This window comes from Ammospiza nelsoni, chromosome 1 (assembly GCF_027579445.1).
Source record: "Ammospiza nelsoni isolate bAmmNel1 chromosome 1, bAmmNel1.pri, whole genome shotgun sequence".
Taxonomy (NCBI): domain Eukaryota; kingdom Metazoa; phylum Chordata; class Aves; order Passeriformes; family Passerellidae; genus Ammospiza; species Ammospiza nelsoni.
The window spans coordinates 68468415-68491542 of NC_080633.1; the positions used below are offsets into that span (position 1 = coordinate 68468415).

Genomic DNA, 23128 nt, shown 5'->3' on the forward strand with positions numbered 1-23128 from the left:
AAACTGTAGATGAGAAAAGTTTAATTTGCAGGGTAAACCTCTTACTGATCTAACCCAGGCCTGATTAATTGAAGTGCAGATAGCAGATTTTGATCCTGGTAAAAGCTTGTTGGGCCAGACTCGAAGAAAAGTGAATTTGAGCCTGGAATGACGGCTGCAAGGGCCCAGAGTTCACATTTTCTGTTGTGAGGATTCTCCTTGGGAAAGAGGTTCTCCACAGCACAGTCATTGACCCGACATTATTTGCATCACATCCCAGTAGAGAGGACTGGGATGTGCAATTATTCAGCCTCCCAGTAATGACAAAATACTAGTAGTAGGTCTCTGAGAAACACTGATCCTTGTTTCCCTATTCCCAAACACCATTAATTCAGTTTTGCTCAGACTATAAAGTGATCACTAGCGAATATCTGCTCCAGAGAAAGTAATTCAGTGCAAGTGTGGGTGATAATAAGAGAGGTGTGCTGCCTTGGAGGATGCTTGCTGAAAAGGATCCATATGGCAGCGGTATCCTCAAGGCAGAAGCAAAGGACTTCCATTGGCCAGGAAATGGCTGAAGATGTTGAAACACGATGTGCTTCCCCTTTCTTGGTTTATGCCAGAGCTCAGTGTCTAGGATGTCACTTCTATCCCTCCCATCTTCCCTGCTGTATCAGCAGCAGTCTTTACTCTTTGGGCCTTCCTTTTCAGCTCTCTGACCTCACTCTTCATTCTCCTCTCCCCAGACTGCCTAAGCAGCAGTTTGATCTGGGACCTTTCTCACTTTCTTCAGGAGGTAAAATTCAGGATGGCCTTATCTGCCAAGGAGCCCTAAGCCAGGCTGTAGACAGTTAGGAAATCAATCCAGCTCTAGTAGCAGCTTGAGAGCAAAAACCCTATTAGCATGAATCATACCTTTCAGGATGCAAGCATAGGACATAAAACCTAACACTATGAAGTTTCTGTCACAGCCTTGAATGTTAATATAAGTTTGTGTATCTAGAAAGTATTTGTTTTATTATTGTGCATTTCCTGTCTGCTGCCATTTTCCACGGGACAGAGGTATTTTCCTTTGTTATGCAGTTTCTTCTGGGGAAAATGAAATGCATAGCAGGCCAAGTTCTGTGACAAATGGTTTCTGGTCTATTTAGACACCTCTGCCCTCAATTCATTCTTGTGCTTGTTCATGCTAGATTGAAAAAATGTACCTTTTCACTCTATTTTTGAAGAAGACTGTTTTAGGTCATTCAGTATTTTTGATGTCTAAATTTTTTAGACCAGGATTAATCTATACAATAAGCTTTTGGCTTGTCAATTTTAAACAGATTTAAAAAATAACTTTGAAATATAAGTGTCTTCAAATTACACTGGCCAACCACTTATTGTTCAAGTTCTCAGCAGTGCACTGGCTGTGTCAGAGAAGCCCTGGAATTAGCAGGTCTGGAATCTATGAAGGACATAAAGTACTTTGCAAGTAGACAAGCTTCTTGTAGTTATTATTATATACCCTCCTATTATATACTTGTTAGCACTTAAAATTTCATGTCCTGTCACAAAGGACTGTGTTGTCATTTCAACCTTCTGGAAACTGGACTGAGATTGAATTGAAAATTACACTCCCTTCCCTCACAGACTCTCACATTTTTATTTTTTTTCCCACACATGGATGATTATTCCAGAAGAAAATTTCTATTGTTAAACACAGAGCTTTGATGTGACCAGCTAATTTTGAAACTGATCAGCAATTACAACAACAGGGAAAAATAGCTTTACCTGTTCTTTCCAGAATAAAAAGTGAGTCAATTTTTCCCCTGTGTCCATTTTTATTTTCTTTTATCTAGTTTGAAGAAAACGTTCTGGATGCTTGCCTGTTCCTGATGGACAAGGCAGAATTGGAGCTCTCTGGTCGTGGAAACCCAATCAAAATCTGCCGTGTTGCCTCAGCAGTGGTATGTAATGGATGCCTAATATGTGTCAGAAAGGACCCATAAATCAAAGCTGCCCTGATTTAACTGGCCCTCTTGCCCTGACATGCTCTCTACAACACACAACAGATCAGTTGTCCATTCTGACAATTGTCCATTCTGGAGTCTGACATTTTATTTCTCTCCACTAAGGTTCAAGCAACTGCTGTTGGCTTATTGCCTTTTCCTGAGAATTGTGCCTCACTGGTGGGAAAGCCACTTTTAGACATTGCACTCCAGGCAGAAGTGTTTCTTATGTGACAATGTGCTCATTTTCCAGTAGCTAATATAATTGAGAAAGCAGTTTCTGCTATGGATAATACAGTGGCATGATGGGTGGAATTTTGGATGGGGAACTGAGGGACTTTATGTGGACTCCAGCACTAACCTCAATGGAGTCTTAGAGCACTGCAATGGTGTGTGTTGTTTTGTCTGATCCAAGGCCCAAATGACCTAATCCAGCTGAGAACAGTCATATAAGTGGGCTGCTTTGGCCCCAGAGGAAAACACTGTGGGAACTGTCCTCTTTAACATGAGGTCCACAAAACATACCCCAGTCAGAATGAAAGTACCTAAAATAACTGAGGAGACTATCCAGACCTCCACTCTTTTCAGCTGCCAGACACCAGGAATCATGCTATGGGTGCAAGAGCAGTCCTATCCCTAATATTCAAGATGCTAGGCTCATCCAGGTTGTGGAAGACAGAGGCTGAGTCCTCTCTTTTGCTTTATTAGAGGTCTGAACTGGTGCTTTCTGCTTCCCAGAATAATACTCTAGTCACTGAGCTAGAGTAATTATATGTTCTCCTGAGCCAGCTACTAAAATAGACTGTCCACAAAACATGACTGCTGGAGATAGATGATTCCTTAACACATTTGTTATAGAACTTGCCCAGGCTTTAAGAAAATGAGGTCTTTGTCTTAGAAGACAATGAAGTGGAATCTCCTGCCTCTCAATCTTGGATGTTAAATAGAATAGCTTCAGCAAGAAGTATTGAGAACACCTCTACTTCTCTTTGTCTTTTAACATTTTAGTTAGTTCTTTCACCCCAGACATTAGAAATCCAGCTTTGGACCTTTATATAGAAGAAAGAATCAAATGTGGTTTCCTCATCCCTGAACTAGTAGATGCAAAAGTCCCTCATGTAAGGAATGGGAAAGCCCTCAGAACAGAATTGAACAAAGTCTATGAATCCAAATAGGGCTTGGATATTAGTTGGGTTTTGAGCCACTCGACATTTCAGAGAAGTGGAGGAGTTTACCATTGAAAATCCAGGACTCAGTAGACTTTGGGGCTGATCTGCAGAATTGGGCCATAACTAGGTAGAGGGTTTGGTCATTGAAATCTGGACCTGAGTAATAAGTGGGCAAGAGATGCTGAAATCCCACCTGTGCTACTTAATCTCATTCTTGCTCAATTTGAAATGTGGTAGAGTTGACCTTGTCTGAAGGTATGCACCCCCCATGCTGGAATCCTTCTGAGGCTTTCTGGCACAGCAGAGCAGGTAGAGTCCCTCTCTTCTTCCACTCATTACAGTCAGAGTAGAGAGTGAAGATCAACATGCTGTCCTGTCCTTGAAGTGATTCTTTCCTTGGCATGTTTCCTACGCTAGTGAGATGGGCATAACCTCTTAACCCATTGGTTGTGACTCTGAATACTTATCTCAGTTCAGTCCTAAGGTTCACAGGAAGTCGATTTTCTAATTATAAAAGAGTAGTTAATGCAGGCAAAAGCTTTTAAATGAGAATTGTGATTTATTTGGCTGGCGTGTAGCTGTTCCACATTAGCATAATTAAAAGGTACAGCGTGAATGAGCTTCTTGCACAGCCTCAACTGGTTTGGTTCAAATTGCAGCTAGGAGACATATTGCTCGTTAATGCCTATCGGTATAGCCATTAGTCAGCAAAACTCTTTGCTTTGTATAACCTTACCAGTGGAAACCTTACACAGCAAATTCCTTCTTGTTTTCACATGGGCCAGACCAAAGAAATTAGTTTCTACTCTGAAAATAAGAGTAGACTGGTTCTCTTCTCAATCTGTTGTAAATTAGGAGTGATTTTATTAAAATCTCTGGGCCGATATGGACAGAAAAACAGAGTAGACTGGTTCTCTTCTCAATCTGTTGTAAATTAGGAGTGATTTTATTAAAATCTCTGGGCCGATATGGACAGAAAAACAGATGATGGAAAGAATACAGCTTAATATTTCTGAGACTTGTTTACCAATATATAACTGATTATGTTTATTAAAAATACATGACAATGAGCATGTTTAATGTTAATAAAACTTATTAACTGGCAACATGGATACTCAGTGTGGTGATTTAATTTCAGAATTATTTTTAAGTATTTGACCTTCATTCAGAATTGTTCAGTGTTGGAGAATCCATGACCCTTAACAAGATTGTCCTACTTATACTCCTAGCTTCATAATGAAACACTTCTCTCTTACTTTCTAGCCTAAACTTGGCTATATTCACTCTTTCTCATCTTTGTGGTTTGCTAAGTAAAAGAGCTTTTTGTTATTCAGTCTCTGACATCTCTAATGCTCATTTCCTTTGATTTTAGATTAACTCCAGGGATGATGACGGTGTGATTGCTGGATCCTGGAACAATTCGTACGATTATGGTGTTGCACCTTCAGCCTGGACGGGAAGTGTGGACATTCTCTTGGAGTACTACAGTTCTAAGCAACCTGTCCGATATGGCCAGTGCTGGGTTTTTGCTGGTGTCTTCAACACATGTAGGTATCAGTGAGAAAAGCTCCAAGCTGCTATGCACCTCTTGCTTAACAGAGTTTTTAGGTAAAACTAACTAAAATACTTCCTTGCTCTGTGCTGTTCAGGAGTAAATACTAGAGATACTTAAAAATACATGGCTGAAATAGATGGTCTTTAAATAAACCTCTGGTGTGTCCTTCAGGTCAGCTGCTCTTCCACACAAATCTATTAACAATTTATTGGTTCAGTCAAATGTACTCAGTGACTCACAAGGGTAAGGTTGTATGAAAGTTGAGGCCTTCAGCACAGTCCACATTTCTGTCATGAATTCTTAGACAGAGGGCTTGTTGTCTACACCTAAAAGATTAAATAAATACTCAGTATGGGATATGTGATAGTGTTTCTGCTCCAGAAAGGCCAAATCTTACCTACTGAGTATTGGTCCTAGGAAAACTGAGGGGCACTGTCCCTGTACCTGTTAACTGAACACTATTAACATTTTATGTAGAGTTCATGAATGGAGAAAATAAATGATGCCTAGTTTATGAATTGTCTAGCACTACAAGGTTAAGTATAAACACATTTGGTCAAACTAGAGTTCTAGCGTTGCAGTAAGCAGAATGTTGCACGTCATAAAAACCACTGGGGAAAGCAGCCTTGGATTGGTCCCATATTTTGACTGTCTAGCACTTTCTAACAGCATCATCTGCTAATGTACAGGAACACACATGCCTCCTATGGAATTGCTCCAACAGGTCCATGTCCTTCCTATGCTGGGGACCCCAGAGCTGGAGGTAGCTCTCAGAGTGGGGTCTCAGCAGAGCAGAGGGAAAGAATCCCCTCCCTTGCCCTGCTGACCACACTGCTTTAGGTGTAGCCCAGGATGCTGTTGGCTGCAAGTGCACACTGCCTGGTTATGTTGAGCCTCACACAATGGGTTTGAAAAAGTTCATGCAAATGTTTCTTATGGATACAATGCCTTGCCGTGGATTCCATGGGCCTCTTTGTCTTCTCTGCCCATTGCCTTTTCTGGATTTCCCTAGATGACAGACAGACAGACGAACACACCAGTTCTCCCACCTTCCCCCCACACTTGCCCTGAATCACCACTATGCAGTAATTTGCCTGCAGGCCACTGTGAAACTGGAGCAATGCAGCAGAGCCTGGAGCCTGCTGTGTTAAAGGGAGAGGCGTATTTGTCTGGGCCAAAACTTGCCTTGGTTTGCTGACTAAGTTAGTCAAGTCAGAGACCTGGCACTTTGCACTGCAAGTATAAAATTTGTTGAGCATTATGAAACGCAAATATTGTCCAGTATTGGCTGATCTGATGATGGCCACTGACACATCCACCTGCTGACCACTGCACAGGGGACAGCAAAGGTCCAAACAATCACATGCAACTCTCAGGGTTGTTTTGAGGTGTTTTTGAGTCTCTCTCATCTGTCAATGTTTTATCATTGTGACCAGTTCAGCTTTCCAAGGTCACTATATTGTACACTCCAGATACTCATCTGTTAAAAATGCTAAAACATTCCAAAAAATGGTCATTAATCTTGAAATTGTCAGACAAATTATTTCCAATGAGCCCTGATGGCTCATGTGCTGGAAGCCTGGGAGGGCACTTGAATTAAGTTTAATCAATAGGTACATATGGTATTGGATGCATCCAGGTAATTTTTCATCCAGGAACTTGAAATGAATGTGCAGTGTTACACTTTATTGGGAGTCACAGTAGTGACAGTAATGAATATACAAAACCCAGTAGTAGCAGCAGGGCTGTTCAGCTCTGCAGCATTGGAACTATTTTTAAATAGGATTTTCAGTAAAAATCTTTTCCCTTAAGGAAAAAACCACAAACCACTCCCCAAAAATCCACCCCAAACCAAAAACCACCACCACCACGACTACCAAAAAAACCAACCAAAAAACTGAAAAAAACCCCAACAAAAAATAGTTTTAAAAACCCCAAAACAATTACAACAACAACAACAAAAACCTAAAAAACCAAAACAAACCCTGTCAACCACCAAAAACCCCTCATGCTCTCTTTCTTGCAGAACCATGTTGGCCCCTAAATTGAAAGCCAGGACCTTTTCCTGGCTGAGACAAAGTATGTCATCTGGAGTAGCTGGGATGATGTGTCACCCCACAGACCTGTTCCCCTAGCCTGGGGATGTGCTCCGTGCCTATTTATCTGCCAGAGTGCACAAAAAACACAGAAGCCTATTGGTGCAATGTTTCAGATTATAGACATAGCTGTAGCACTTCCACAGTTTTTCCACATCTCTTAAATTTACCCCTTGTCAAATGGTAAGAAGGGTCATCAGTGCTATTTTGTGATGGTGTGAGAGTGAGGGCTAGGGGCTTTTTTTGTGATCCTCCTTTTAAGGCCTTAATGAAGGAAGGGACTATTGACTACAAAATGCTGTTACTTGGCAGGCAATATGAATTATGTAACACATTTTATTCAGATTCTCAAACTTTGTGATTTCAGTTGCAAATAATGCAGCTTTTCCCCATTGTTAACAGTAATTTTCTACTTTATTCTTTGTGCTCTCCAGATCTTGTCTGACAGCAGACATCAAACAGGAAAACTCCAAATAAAAACTCCTTAAAAGGAATTTAAACTCCTTAATACTTTCTATTAATTTTCTTTTAACCATAGTCCCATAATTCTCCCAAGTTACTGATGCTAAGAGACCTAATATATTGTGTATCTCTTGCAAGCTCAAACTTCTTTTCTTTTGTATCACATTTGGTCATGCAGCTGACCCATTGCACCCAGATTTGACCTGAAACTCCACCATGTGGTCACTATGCAAAGCTGCTTTGAAACTATTGGTAATCAGCATCTGGTAATCAGATACTTCGGTTATAACCCTTGTATCAGTATTTGTCTTTAACGCTCATAATTTTGAGACCAAATTAAATATTTAGCATGTGCAATATAAATCATATGCAAGAAATTATTTGGGTTGATTTGACTGAATTTTCCCATTTTGTTCTGGTAATTACTATTTCAGTCCTCTCACCCTGTCTTCCATGAACGCAGTCTCCATATTTGTCCTTCTCATCACACTTCTGTCTTTGCCACAGTTCTGAGATGCTTGGGGATACCTGCAAGACTCATTACCAACTATTCTTCTGCCCATGATAACAATGCCAATTTACGGATGGACTTCTTTCTGGATGATGACGGAAAAGTGGACACCAGACTTACGAAAGATTCTGTGTGGTGAGTCCTCCTGGAAAAAGCCTTTAATGTGTCAATGATCAAAGTAGTAAAAAACATGATGGCAATGCCTGTATTGTGTTTATTTCTCTGTGCATTGAAGAACACTGCTGGCTTATGTGAAACGGAATGAATAGATTGTTGGTAGGCTGACTAATATGAAGACTTGTGGTATAAACAGGCAACCCCCGGGGAATCCTGCTATTGATATTCCCATACAGTGCTCATTTAAGCACACTGGAGAACTGGAATGGGCTTATGCTCCTTAGGGATCAGTTTTTCTAAAAATGGAAGAGGGTAGGATGGGCACTTCCATTCTTCTGGAGCCAAGGTGCAAGGGGTACCCCAATATCTGTGGAAAAACACCCTTTTTGATCTGCTTGTGCCCAGTTTCCATATTTGTAGACTGTTTTACATTGTGTGCACACAGTCATTGTTGAAAAGGGGTGCTTTCCAAAATAAGCCCTGTTCAGCTGAAAAAGAAACTAGTCAAGGTATCATAAAAGATACTGAAATGCTATCACCAGATTTATAAAAAGGAAACTCCCTAAGGCCAAGAGGAGTTTCCACAATCTTTTTGAGAAGGCAGTCCTCTAACTGGCTCTTCAAACTCTTACTGTCTTCTGTCTGACAGGAGAAGTGTAGCATATATTGATTATATGCTCTGTGTGGGATATTGGCCCTCAAGCCTCTCCTCCTCAGAGTGAAGAAAAGAATGTGACCTCTACATTCCTAAATTCAGGTGATACTTGTCCTATTCAATGTTAATATACCTGACTTGTGTCAATGAGATCTTCAACTCATTAGCATAGCAGCTCATCAGCATGTTTCATTAATAACTTCATCTCTGGAAGTCTGTGTATTAAAACTGCAATAAACCCACTACGTGGTGGAGGAAGTGACTGAACATGTTGCTGTGACATCTTTTATGTGATTTTCATATTCAAGAGGAAAATCTAAGGAAAGCGGGTTCATTTACAAGTGATGCTTGTGTCAACAGCAAGACAGAGTAGTTGAGACTAGAAGGGACCCTTGGAAGTCACCCAACCCTCCCGCTCAGAGCACCGTCAGCTAGAGAAGGTTGCTCAGGTCTGTGTAGAGTTGGGCTTCAAGTATCTCCAAGGATGGGCACCCCACCACTTCTCTAGGAAACTTGTGCCAGTGCTCAAGCATTTTCACAGTAAGAAAAGTGTTTCCTGATCTTCACACAGATTTTTCTGTGTTTCAGTATGTGCCCATTGCTTCTTGTCCTGTCCTTGGACTACTGAGAAGAGTCTGGCTCTGTCTTCTTTCCCTCAATTCCCTAACCAGGAATTTATACCTATGATAAGATCCTACCCAGCCTTCCCATTTTCAGTCGTAGCTGCCTTAGTTTTTCCTTGTGTACAGTCTGTGTGATATCAGCTATTACTTCCAGTTTCTTTATCAGCAAACTCGCTTAGGGTACAGGGAATCTTGTAATCCAGGTAATAACAAAGCTGTTAAACAGTGTTAGACCCAGTCTAGAACTCTGGGGTACACAACTAATGACTGAGTTTCAGCAGGGGTGATCACTACTGATCACAACCCTCTGATCCCAGCAATTCAGCCAGTTTCCAATGTATCTTGCTATCCATTTGTCTAGTCTACACTTCAAAGGTTTGTCTGTGAGGATGTTCTAGGAAATGGCACTAAAGTCAAAAGGACCAACCCCCATGCAGTGGTCTCCCCTTTGTCCTTTCAGTCACTTGTTTCATCAGAAAAGGCTCTCAGGTTTGGCAGGCATAGCTGGCTGCTTGTAAATCCATGCTGACTACTGCCAATCACTTAGTCCTTAATGAGTTTGGAAATGTTTTCCAGAAGAACTTTCTCTATAACCTTCCTAAAGATCAAAGGGAAGCTGACAAGTCTCTCTCTCCCTGGATACTCCACTCTCTTGAAGAGTAGAGCAATATTTAATTTCCTCCAGTCTGCAGGAATTTCCTCCAATTACCATGATCTTTTGAAGATAGATATGAGTGGTCTTACAGTGACATTGGCAAGCTCCCTCAGCATTTTTGATGGGATTACCTCATATTTTCCATCAGATTCATTGGATTTGTGTGTGCTCAGTTTGTTGAACTGTTCTCTGTCTTGTTACTTGTCTAGTTTTCAATGTTTCAAACCTCCACACTGGTTTCATGGGCTGTGATTCCTGAGGGCAAATCTTAGCAGTAAAAACCAAGGTAGAGAAAACACTGAATGCCTTCTCCGAATCCTTTGTCACCAGATTGCCTGCTGTGTTCAACAGCAGAGCGACGCTCTATAGGTTTCCTTTTGACACCGATTTGCTTTCATTTCCTGCTGCTCTTCATGTCCCTTGACATAATTTGTTTGCCCTGTTCTGGCTTTCCTGTACCTGCACCTGCATGGTCAGACAGTGACTCTGTTTTCCTCCGGATCACCTGTCCCCACTCTCCCCCTCTTTCTTAAACACCTCTTTTTTTATGTTTAATTGGAGTTTAATTTGGACCACCCTGTGGACTTGTGCCACTTTTGGTTGATTTCCTGCACACAAAGATGAACCATTCTTAAGTCTGGAGGAGGTGACTCTTGAAAAACATCCAGCTCTTGTGCATCCATCTTCTACTCAAAACTGCCTCCCATGGGATTCTTCCAAGTAGGACCTTAAACATGTTAAAGACTACTCTCCTGGGATCCAGAGCTGTGGTCCTGCTATTTGCCTTGTTGCCTCCTGATAGTACCCTTGGGCAGTTTTCTTGCTGTCTGTGAGACAGAAGGACTCAGCATGTCTCATGGGGCTGGTCCTTTTATGGCTCAGAGAGCTGTAAAGGAGAAGTCTTCTGAAACCTCCTCTGCCTATAAAACGTGAACCAAGAGCCAGTGTTTGGGACCCTCAGTGCACAATCCATACACACCCAGCAATGGATCATTGTTATGATTTACAATTTTCACTCCCATCCCTTCTCTCCTTCTCCTAACCTGATCTATGAAATACATCCCACCAACTTTTCACACTTGCTTTTACTTCTCTCTCTTTTACCCAGCTGTTTCCCATGACTTCTTAATTTAATCTCTTTTCTCCTGCATTCTTTTGGGACAGGGTAAAATGATCCAAAATCATCCTATTCCCAATGAAATCCACATGGAATTTTACACTAACATTTCATCCTTCCATCCTACATTGCTTTTCCTTGGCTTGATAACTTTTTTAACTGCCTCGTTCATCCTTTTATCCTCCCAGTGCATTTATTAGTACATGGTGCACATAACCCTTTGGGCATGACTTAATATATACACCTCTTTTCATTTCTCCTCTGTGTCCTTTCTTTTCATTACTCTGTAACACTCCTTGGTAGCCCACATGCTGACTCCTAATGACTTGTGTCTTAACCCTGATTTTATTTTTAATGCCTCTTTTATTTCTTTTTTCAAGAGGACAAGCTCAAGGTATTTATAATGATTTTTTTAAATGCATTTCTCACTTTTATTTATAATCCCTTGCAAACTGGAAGCAAAGCTCTTTTTCTTTATTAATATATCATTTCTATTGTACTCCGGCCTTGTACTGCTGGAGCTGATCTGTCTTCAGGTCTTAAATACTCTCAGACTTCAGGGATACTTGGAGCCAGGATTTTTAGTCCAATCAATCTCTGAGTGTGGGGCTCCCTCTGAATGTTATCTGACATTTATTGATTTTTATTAAAGATTGTCTTCTCCCTCAGGATAGGAAACAACACCACCAACAACAAAACATATACAAAATTACACAGACTTTGCAAAAAGTTATTTTTATAAATCTGGCCGGATTTAAGGCCATCAGTACTGTCTGTTCTCCTTGTCTTTCTTAATGATGATATAAAGACACTTAAAGAATATTTCTCTTGGATGGGAATCAAGACTCACTCCTACTGTGAGGTCCAAGCATATCAACATCAGCATCTCAGCAGAAATTTTCCTGATGTCACCCAACTCCACAGGAGTTCATCCATATCCAGGCCTGTGGAGAAAGCCCTTCTGAGACCTCTGCTCTCCCATTCAGTCCCAGATCACTTTGCTCTAATTTCTCAACAATATTGTCAGTGTCTGACCCTAGCAGTACCTCTCAACCTCAATGCCTGAACTTGTTAGCTCATAAAAGGGCAGCAGCTGCTTCCAGCATCTGCCTGTCCTATAAGCAATACGAACTACCGTTCTTGAATTGTCTTCCAGGCATAAAACCCGCCTGGTCATCTTTTATTAATTTCCCCATTGCTTTGTTTAGTCTATCCGTAATTATCTCTGTAAATATTTAATGGTCACTACATTGATCTCTATTGCCATTCTTGCTTTCTTTAATGTCTCAGGCTTGCTGTAGAATACAAGAATTATAGAATGAGTTCAACAAATTATGACCATGGAATCAGCTCCTCAGCTATGCTCACTTCTATAGGGAGGTTTCTGCTACCTTTGGAAAGGGAAATATTTCCCTCATCCTCCTTTTCTTAATGCTCACTGCTCTACAAGCAGTGTCTTTCTGTCCATTCAGATTCAATATCCTTATGTGTATTTTTAATTTGCATGGCAGGAGACCTAAAAAAATTGCCATCCTATTGTGTCCAGCACTACACCAATAGAAACCAGAAACAAAGGTCCTGTCCCTAAGACAAATACAGAAGAAAATATAGAAAAACTGTGTTACCTAATTAAATAACTGAAATAGATCTGAAATTTCCACACTGTTACCCAACTCCCAGCCTTGTTTTTATCATCCTTTCCTTTTGCCTGCTCTTCAGGTTCTTCTTTCGCAGAATGCAAAGCCAGTGACATCCAACTTTGATTCAAAGTGAACCAGTGAAGGCTTCAGGGCAGGGATTGTCTTTCTCATATGTTGGCATAGCAGTTTGCAAATACCCACCTTCCATGAATTGTGTCCCCAGTCTTGGGTAGCCCTCAGCAAAGTTCTGTGAGCATGATTCAGCGCTGAGTACCCAGCAGCATCAAAAATTCTCCGAGTGTGCGTCATTTTCCTTGAATAATTCCTTTTTCTGTAGTGCTGCTTCATTAACTCTCCTAACTGACAAGTTTTACCCTGATCCAAGCTTTCATTTCCACTTTGAAATGTCTTGTTAGACAAGCTTCAGATCCTTCTGACTCTGTTCCATACTGTTTTTCACCTATTATTAATGAAATGGTCAGAGTTTAACAATCCCCATTTTCGTTGCTAATATCATTGCGTGTACTAGAGGCTATATCAGCAGCTACACAAATGTAAGTTTATTCAGATCTGCTGTAGGATATGTATAATTTGCAAGCAAAATTGCCCCTTTCTCTACTCTTTCCTTCTTTTATTTTTTGCAGTAATGAAATTCAAACACTTTGCTGTCTTTTCTGAAAGACCTTCTTTCCAGATTATCTTTTCTTGCTTGTTCTCTCCCTTGAGCATTGGTAGCATTGCTGGAAGTTACAACATCTGTCCATCCTTTCTGCTCATCTTTGAAACACCCAGGGCAGACTGTGATGGTGCTGTGCTGTTTTTTTAATTCTCCTGATCATCCAGCCAAGTGAGAGCATTTTAACCCTGAACACCTAGATGAACTACTCTCAGAATTTTATAATTCAGGTCACTGTCCTGAGCCCTAAAGATGCAAGTTGGCCCACAGTGATTGTAGGTAGGTTTTATGAAAAGGCGTGTTTTAGGAGCTCTGACATCATGCATTGTCATGACACATGATAAAAAACTTACAAGGAATCTACACTGAAGATATTTTTCAAAAGGCTGTGTAGGGTCTTTTTCTCAACCAACACAGAAGCCAGTAAAGCATACTTGTTTTGAGCCATGAAAACAAAACTACACACTGTACGTTGCAGAGTTGATCCCAAATCTCTTCGTCAGAGATGCCAAATCTTCAGTCTGAATAATTATAAAGCAGACCATCTTTCATTGGCTTGAAGATTCAAAGTTTGCTTTAGCAGGCAGATTGAAGTGGAGGTGTGGTCTGGAAAGGAATTCTAGTTTGTGTAGCGTTTCATATACCCCAACAGTCTCCAAACACTGGCATATCTTCTGAGACATTTACACTCAGAACATATTAGAAGAATCAAAAAACCTTCTTCAACTTTCAGTCAAGGAACTACAAGGAAGGATTGTGGCTTTCAGATTTTAACAGCTAGGTACCAAACTTATAGACCTAAAAATCTGTTCTCTTTAAAGAGTCAACATTTTTATCCCTGAATTGGCAAATGGTGTTACTGAAGGAATGCCAGGACATAAATATGCAGGATTTGTTTTGGTCTGTGTGCTTGCTTCCAAGAATTTAATATACTGGTCCCATCTCTTTTCTAAGGAATTATCATTGCTGGAACGAAGCTTGGATGACCAGACCTGACCTTCCTGTTGGCTTTGGAGGATGGCAGGTTGTTGATGGGACACCTCAAGAAACCAGTGATGGTAATATTGCTTGAAGTCCTCCTTAGTTCACGTTCTAATGTTTGGGATCTCTGTTTCAAACAATGAGCTGACGATAGCTGAGCCAGTGGCACCGTAAGGCCAGTGACAACTTCTTGAACCAAATAACCACACTCACCTCAGGGCCTTCTCCTGATTTGTTCTGAACTCTAAACTAAATTTGTCCTTATTATAACACTGCTCATGATGCCCTGGGACACAAAATCCTTCATGAGAAAGGTCCTGCTTGGTACTGAAGAGATGTGATCCTGTTGCTAAAGATGGCTTTTCACATTTTAGAGTACCTATATGGGAGCCTGATCAGACTAATTCTCCTTTACTTTATGCAGCCCTAACTGAACTACATGAACAAGCAGTGGGCAGGAGAGAAAAAAAGTCACTGGTCTTTCTTTCCAGTCCTTAATTTCCCAGCCCTCAAAATACAATCTTCTCAAATTTGTAGCAAGGTCTTTCTCAGCCTGTGGTGTACCTGACTCCTGGGTTTATTATCTGGGTTTACCAAACCCAGCTGTAATTGTATTTCAAGTGCTTGAGACTTAGAGTGGATGTTATAGTGCCCTTAAAGGTACTGAACCACCAGGTTTCTCCAGACCCGAGTCTGTGTTATCTACAAGGCTGGTAACAAAATTTAGCTTTTTGCTTCTTGGTCAAGAGTTCCTGTAAACTATTAGAAGATTTTGTCAAACCCCAAGAATTCTTTTTCTTTGAGAAAATATAATATTTTTACATGTTTTTAATTTATTTGGTCTCTCACTTTGTCTCTCTTCTCCCCATAGGTATGTACAGGTGTGGTCCAGCCTCAGTTCAAGCCATTAAACATGGTCACGTTTGCTTCCAATTTGATGCTCCTTTTGTCTATGCTGAGGTACAAAGTGAAATTTTGTTTTATGTGAAAATTTTTACTGGAGTGAGTGATATCAGAGAGACCATAGTGAGACAGAAGATAGCTCTCCAATTTACGGATTGAAAAGTTACTTCATGTATACTTCATGTCACAGAACAATCTCATCATTGTATTTTGACATGTCAGCAGGCATGATATGGCTCTAATGAATGACAGAGATTTCTCTACTCTCTGCTCCTCAATGTAATAATAAGAAAAAGCTGCTCTGACTTCACTGAATCCTCAAGCTGTGGTCATTTTTCCTTCCAAGATTCAGCTATGCTGAATGGGTCACTAGCTCTAGCTGCTCATTCTCTTTGCTCACCACATTCCTTTTGGCTGCGGTGTGTCATGGAGATCTAACAAGGGTGATTTGACTGACAGATCTGAGAGGGAAATATCTCTATAAGGAGATAGAGGGCCTGGTCTGGAGCTTTAACCTCTTGCACCACCAGAAGAGGCATGCCCAGAATTGCAACACTGTGAGACAAATTTCTCTCTAATTGAACTGTAAATGGCTTAGGACAGAAAAGAATGAAGACATTTTAGCTATTAAGCATTCTCCTCTCTATTTCTAAAGCTTTTTGGTACAAGAAATGTGTAGTAGTGCTCCTCAATTTTGAATGACCTCTCTGTAGCCTTGTAAAGTTTACACTATCTGTAATTCTGGAGCTGTGAATAGTAAAATACATCTCAGCATACAACTAATTTTAAACATGAAATGTAGATGTGACATTAGCAGGACTTCAAGTCAATGTGTCATTATTTTGGGGGGGATAGGCTGACTCCTTCTCTCTACTTTCATATATCTCAATCTTCTTTCATTTAATTTCATAGGTGAATAGTGACATTTTCTACACAAGAATGGAGAAAAATGGAACCCAAGTGGTAGAAAACATTGACACAAGCCGTATTGGGCAGTTGATTGTGACCAAGGAAGTTGGAGGTGATGGAATTATGGACATTACTGAGGAGTACAAGTTCCGAGAAGGTAACCTGAAATGAGCTGGGACCATATGGACATAGACTTATATGTATAAGACATAGACAGTCAAATCCTGGATGATTTGGAAACTTCTGTCACTGAGGGAGCTTCATGAAAAGCTGCAAAAGTCCCCTCTGGAATTCTTTATTTGTAACTCCATCACAGAAACACTGTAGATGCCTTGATCATAAGGCACAAGCAAAACACAAACTTTGCTGCACTGAAATGCTTTAGACTAAGTTGGTTGTAGTGAAAATAAAGGCTAGTCATGGAGCAATTCAAAGCGTTCAAAACAATTCAAGGCTTTCTGTACAGATGTTTAGACATTTCTTATTCAGGCCAGATGTTCACACAGAGTAAATCAGTGTAGCTGCATTGATAAGAATTCATCTACATCAGTTTGTCTGATATGGTTTTAATACCAACTCCTTTGGTAGCTGTGAAGTTCTCCCATTGCTGGTGTTACCCCAGGAGGGTTTACTGTCCTCATCTATTTATTTTAGCTACTACAAACTATGTTAGACATACCCTTATGATCAGGGGGGCTGATGCTGCACTTCTGTTTCTTTTCTAAATCTGGTTTTCATTCATTCCTAGGCTCAGATGAGGAGAGGCTGGCTCTTGAGACTGCTGTGATGTATGGTGTTAAAAAGCAAAGTATCCAAGACACCACATACCAGCCACAGACAGATGTTGACATGGACTTCCAAGCGCAAAAGGCAGTCCTTGGCAATGACTTCAAAGTCACTATAACTTTCAGGAACAAGAGTCGCAACTCCTACACTGCAACTACCTACTTTTCGGGCAACATAGTGTTTTATACAGGAGTCCCAAAAAGTGAATTCAAGAAACACTCTTTCAGTGCAAAACTGGAACCCTCTTCATGTAAGTCTTGCATAGTTATTTTCTGTGGTTTTAACTTTCACCAGTGTTTACACCTATGGGTAGAGGCAGTTCTAGTAGCCAGGGGTAGGATATTCTATTGAGTATCAGAAGGATCCTCTCCCTACCCTGAACTGGATACCAGGGTCATTTAAAGCTGAGGCTGTTTCCTTCAGGCTGTTTCTCCTTGCAAAATGCTCTTTTACACCAAGCTGCATTTCTGGGAATTGTTAATTTTAGTTCTTTTGTACAAAAGAAATCAAAGAAGCACAGGTGTTAAGCTGCAAGGTATTGTTTTTCCTTTGAATTCCTTTATTTTCCTAGTAGCATTTTAGCAAGTGAAGGGGAAGTTCTGGTTCCCAAAGATGCCATGTACAGAGACAAGAGGGTGTATTTTTTTGTCTTATCTGGTAGAAGCTGACAAGTTCTGAGTAGATTCAAGTGGATATCTGGCTTTGGAGGACTCTGTGGTTCAGGATTTCATATTTACAGTGATCTAAAAAGTTTATATGTAATGAGAATGTGCCACAATAGAGCAGGGACACTTATCAGCTGGGCAGCAGCCCCAAGGTGAGTTATCTTTACAGATGCAGCATTTACTTTTCCTAGTGCCCTCTGGAATACAGTAGGGAGATCCTGCCACTTCTCATGAGAAAAGAAGGTCCTGGCAGACCCACTCAGGAGGCTGTGGGCAGGTTTTTGTACTGCTCAAAGTAGGAAAGAGAGATGTTTTCCTTTTTAAACTTGGACATAATCTATTTCCTGTTAGCCATTACAACACATGTTTAGGATCAGCTGTACTTCCAAGTGCTACCTAGCAGGCTCTAGCAAAAGTGACTGCCAATCACTTGTTCTCCTGACAGGCCTGTGTCCTTGGTCAGCAAAAGTGATGACCACATGCTCTTACAGAGATGAAGTAGAGGATCCTTCACTTGAGTTCCCTGCTGAGAGAGTCAGCAAGCCATGACTTTGCCTTCTAGACACTGCTACTAGGCAAATCAATCTTTCTGAGTGCAGGAGGAGCGGCAGGACTTTGGGAGCCCAAAGAATGGGCCTCCTGAACTGGGTCTGCTGCTGGATCACAGCAATCCTAGCTGACCTCTGAGTTTTCTGTCTTCTCTACCTCATCCCAGCTCAAGAGACACTGTGAGCCCTCTTTCTTCCAAGAGGACTAGTTTTGTCTCAGTGAGAAGTCTCCATGGAACCACAGTTCCTATCGGGCCACAAAAAAATTCCACTGCTTTCTTCCTCACTTTGAACATCATCTGAAACGGCACATTTTGTTTGGAGCTCATTATTCTGCAAAAAGTAGAAGCCCACTGATAAAGATCTAATTGTGAAGGTTAATAAAACTTCTACCTCCAGCCTGTAACAAAGCCCTGAGAGCTACTTGCTAATTCTTTCTACCTCTGTGGATCATTTGCAGGGGGCCTGGAAATGGACATTGGGTTGTTCCAATATATGCTATCAAAACACAGTGTGAGGGCTTATAGTGACTTACATCAGTTACTAAATATCTAATCTGAAATATTGCAAAATTTTGGAGATTGAATAGGTGCAGCAAAAAAAAAAAAAAAAAATCAGTTTCAACAGTCTTGGTCTAAATTCTGTGCCACTTCTTTGATGAGGGAAAATTCGGTCTTCTTGTAGGAGAAGTGTCTGCTACATTTTCTGACTGTGATTTGTGCATGGTTTCAGGACTTATTTATGTCTGCTCTTGTATCAAAGGTCTGTGTAGGGTATTACTACCTAAAATACAGCTTCTGCAGCGCTTTGAGGATCACCTGGTTCCTCTCTGCAAGAAATGAAATTAATAGATTTTTAAACATCACTGAGCATCACAATTATTTTTTTCTAATTTAAGTAAATGCTAAGAAAAAAAGCTTCTTGAAATAGTGCTGGAAACCCTGAATTGAGTGATGGTGAGTGAATGAAGACTGGGGAGAGGCACCTAAAAGACCAGAACATGGATTTTTATGTATGTGTATCAAGAGTATGTCCCCATCACTGCTTCTGGACAATGAGAAATTTCTAAAGTTATTCCCACTTTTCAAGTTGGGGATTTGTTTATATCTGACATACAGGCATCAACTTGTGGGGCATCCTGTTCTGTAACAGGACAAAAACTCCTCCATTTCTGGAGGTGATAAATGACATTTGAGCATGAATTCTTTCACCTTTTCCTTGGAAAGAAGTACATGTGAAATCAGGAATAATGTCTGAGCAGGTGGGCAGTGTGAAGGAAAGTAGTGTGATTATCTGCAAGTGTGTGAGAACAATCTGTCAGGGATGTAACAGGAGAGTACCTTCTGAGGCACCCAAGGAGGATTTGTTCAGGTCAAGGAGTGTGTGTGTATAAATATATATACATATATATATATATATATATATATATATATATATATATTTAACAAAAAAATTACAATGCTAAACAGATTTATTAAAGACATTCTTCCAGTCCAAAATACTGAAAGTGTGAGGCAAGCTCAGTTTTCAAACAGGAAACGAATGAATTATTTTCAGAATAATGATTAAAGGAATTGTGTGGGTTGAAAACATCTTTGAGGATTTGAATAGCTTAAACCTTCCAGTGCCTTCAAAGGTGCTCTCGGATCTACTGAGTTATATTTAGTTTTCTCTGTTTTTTTGAAAAACTATAAGGCAGCTCAGTGTTGTGTCTCCCTTGGCTTTCCCAGATGCAGTAAGTGGTACTGACAACTCATCCGCACAACCAGTGCTAAGACAATGGAAGTATATTCTTTTTTTCCTGCAGTGATTAAATTTAAACAGAAAAGTTTGCCTTTTCTTCCATTGTAAAGTAAATTTCTCCTGGTTTGTAACTAATTTATTTACTTATTTACTTCTCAGATGAGAAATGCCCTGCCTGATTTATAATTTACAGTTAAGGGTATTATGGGAAATTCTTTTACATAAGATAAAGAGTGAGAAGGAGGGAGCAGGAGCACATCAAGTAATTTTAAGACTGGCCTAGTAAATCCAGGTCAGGTGGCCACCAAGGGAATAGCTTTGAAACCAAATCAAGGAACTGGTTTTGATGTGAGTGGATCAAAAGAGCAAAAAGGGGTAAATGTCATTTACCCAACTGAGTTCAATTATCCCAGTGTTTACAGTGTATGTCACAAATACAATACAAATAACAGATAACAGTAATCATCATAGGTAACAGATGGGAGATCTTGATGTGTTTACTAGGGTCATAATGAATGTTTATAGAGAGAAGAGCTACAGATCTATATGTTTTGCCTGGTCAGTTAGTTAGCAAGTCTGATTCTCTGCATCACATTCTCACACCATTGTTGGCCTGGGAATTGCAGTTCAATATAGTTAAAATTAATGATTCCCTGCTTCGTAACTGTCTAGCCTACAGGGACTTGGTCCCTCCAATAATTATTGTCAGAGAGCACGTGAAAACTCTCTGGAGGGCACGCTGGTGACAGGAAGACCTTCTTGCTAAATTTTGCAGGCAAATCCAATGTAGAGCAAAGGCAGATAACCAGACATGTCCTGGAGAGCAGGTGATCTCCCAGGTAGCCTGCATGGGCTCACATCCCCCAGTTACTCTTCTGGTGGCATCCCTGTGCCAAGAAGAGAGGCAAAAGAAGAGCAGGAGTAAATTGAAAGAGCAAACATTTACAGGAATGACACTCAAAAGCTGGTTTGGACCTTTGTGCCCAATAGGTACGGATTTCCAGCTTTCCTGCTCATTAATTTTGTGATACCACCTAGAAATCTTCAATAGTGACCTGGCCCATGCTGAGGGTACTGGGCAGGGGCTGTGCACAAACCCAGACTTTGCCCCTGGAAGCTCACAGCCTAAATGGAAAGAAGGAAAAATTAGAGGTGAAATGGTGTAGTGAAGAAATTAAGTTAGTTTGAGGGAAAAAAAAATCAAAGCCATTCTTTATCTGGAAAGCCACCTTTTCTTCTAGGCACTCATGTAATTGGCACTGGCCGTGATGAGAGGAGCAGTTAGTGATCAGATGGCTTCAGATGCCTTTTTTCTTTGCTGTGTCTCCCCTCAGCCAGCTCTTTCAACGTTGTGATCAAATCGAGCGAGTACATGCGCGACCTGCTGGAGCAAGCCTCCTTTCATTTCTTTGTGACTGCGCGGATCAATGAGACGGGGAAGATTCTGGCCGTGCAGAAGGCGGTAATGCTGGAAATTCCCACCCTGCGGATCAAGGTAGCTCAAGGTTGTGGTGGAAGGGATGTGTTCTCTACAAGGGTGTTGCATTGGTTGTGGGGTGGAGGAGGGTGTGTGTTTATGCACATGAGAGCATCTAACAGGGACCTTATAGAGCAGTGGCTGGCTGGAGGGTCTGAGGGTGTACAGGTACATTATTATATAGTGTATTGAGCGTCCCTACACTGAAGAGAGAGGCTGACAGATGCACTGGTAGTGAAGAGCTGAAATAATCTCAATGGAGGAAAGAGGGGAAAAGATCTGAGAAAGCTGAAGAAACTCAAAGGGTAAGAGAGATTACTCACTCAAGTCACTCAAGCTCTTTAAATTCTTCAAAAGTTTATTATGTTTAAAGCAACACAGCAGAGGGGCCTCTTGCTGAAGAATGAAAAACATTGCTATTGAAGTGATTTTGCTGGCAGCACTGATTCAGGACAATGTCTTGGGACCTCAGTGCTTTGCTGCCACTCTAAATGTACTGCCAGTAGTGTCCCCCAAAAGTTGGAGTGTTTCTGCAGGCAGTGGTGTGATACCTATGAAAATGGAGAAGAGTAATGCCTGTGATACTACAAGGAGTATATGTTGTATGGCAAAGACAAGGCATTTTAACCTAACTGGGATTAACTTAACAAGCCCCTTTAACTGGGATTTAAACTTCTCAATTCATAACTGAGCATCCAAATGAACTGCATTGATTTCAAAAGCACCAAGCCTTCGTCTGCTTTGAATGATGGAATTCGGATATGCTTTTTTCCTAATACTAGAAAAAAAAATCAGAACACATGTTCAAGAAACTTTATATAAGTATGAATACAGCTCTGTAAAATTCAGGACCTTGAAAGAAATACAGCTTTTCCCCTCTATATATTTATTTGAACTAATGCTCAGGTTTACATATAATAATTTATGTAGCAACTGCAAAAAGAGCTTTTTTAGAAACATGGACAAGACTACATCAAAGTTGTCCAAAAAATCTACTCTGTTTTGTGGTATTAGAAATACCACGATGCTCTGATCAGATAATTGTATTTTCGGTGCTAAGCATTCCAGAGAGGAGGTAAACAAGACAAGCAAACTCTACTTCAAATAGCTGTCTCCAATAACCAAATTTTAAAAGTAAAGAATTCTTTCAATTCAATACCTAAACCGAACATCTTCTACATCATCTCAGATTTTCAACTTCAAAATAGTTTATCCTCCCTGCTGGTCTGAAGAAAGGATTTTTAGCATATAGAGTAGACTGTTGTCCAAAACCCATGTTTCTGAGTAAAACTAAGTTTTTCTCTTTTCTGTTTCTTTGTGATGCATGAAAATACACTGAAATTTTAAAAGCTGGAATTTTTAAGGGGTATGTGTGTATGTGCACATGTGTGTGAGCAGATATTGATAGAAGAAATTTTGATTTATTTCTTTTCAATGAAATTTGAGATAGTTTATCTGTGAGATAGTTTATATGTGAAGTTTGCTTGGTGGATGTGATTGGCAGACCAAATATCTTCATGTGAGAGGCAGAGACAAGAATGAAAAAATGTATATCACATTATGTCTTCAGATGAAACTTTGGTCTTTGTCTGTTGGTCTAAGGGGATTTTCAGACTCAACAGTTGAGGAAATCACACCATATTCTAACCTTGAGATCAGGTTACAAAAATAAGACCAGCAAATACATATCATGGTCTCAGCTGCAAGTCTGGGACTTCAGGACATTTTGATTAACACCCAGTGATCTCAAATGGTCAGTTGAAATTAAGAGGTTATAGGATCTCTAATTGAGCCAAGACTTCTGAAAATGCCAGTGATGTCCTTTTGCGTATTCAGGTGGCCAAATGCCATTGAGAGCTTAGTTGTATCT

The 23128-nt window shown here is 40.5% G+C and overlaps 1 protein-coding gene across 3 annotated transcripts in view; it reads left to right on the plus strand.

Moving 5' to 3' along the window:
* F13A1 (coagulation factor XIII A chain) overlaps window positions 1-23128 on the plus strand; it is a 59293-nt gene that overhangs the window by 29320 nt on the left and 6845 nt on the right. For all 3 annotated transcript variants that reach the window (XM_059470239.1, XM_059470231.1, XM_059470221.1), the window contains exons 6-13: window positions 1821-1928; window positions 4512-4686; window positions 7760-7898; window positions 14201-14304; window positions 15099-15187; window positions 16043-16196; window positions 16788-17075; window positions 21116-21276. In XM_059470239.1, coding sequence (XP_059326222.1) covers window positions 1821-1928; window positions 4512-4686; window positions 7760-7898; window positions 14201-14304; window positions 15099-15187; window positions 16043-16196; window positions 16788-17075; window positions 21116-21276 — 1218 coding nt within the window. The remainder of the gene's footprint in view (window positions 1-1820; window positions 1929-4511; window positions 4687-7759; window positions 7899-14200; window positions 14305-15098; window positions 15188-16042; window positions 16197-16787; window positions 17076-21115; window positions 21277-23128) is intronic.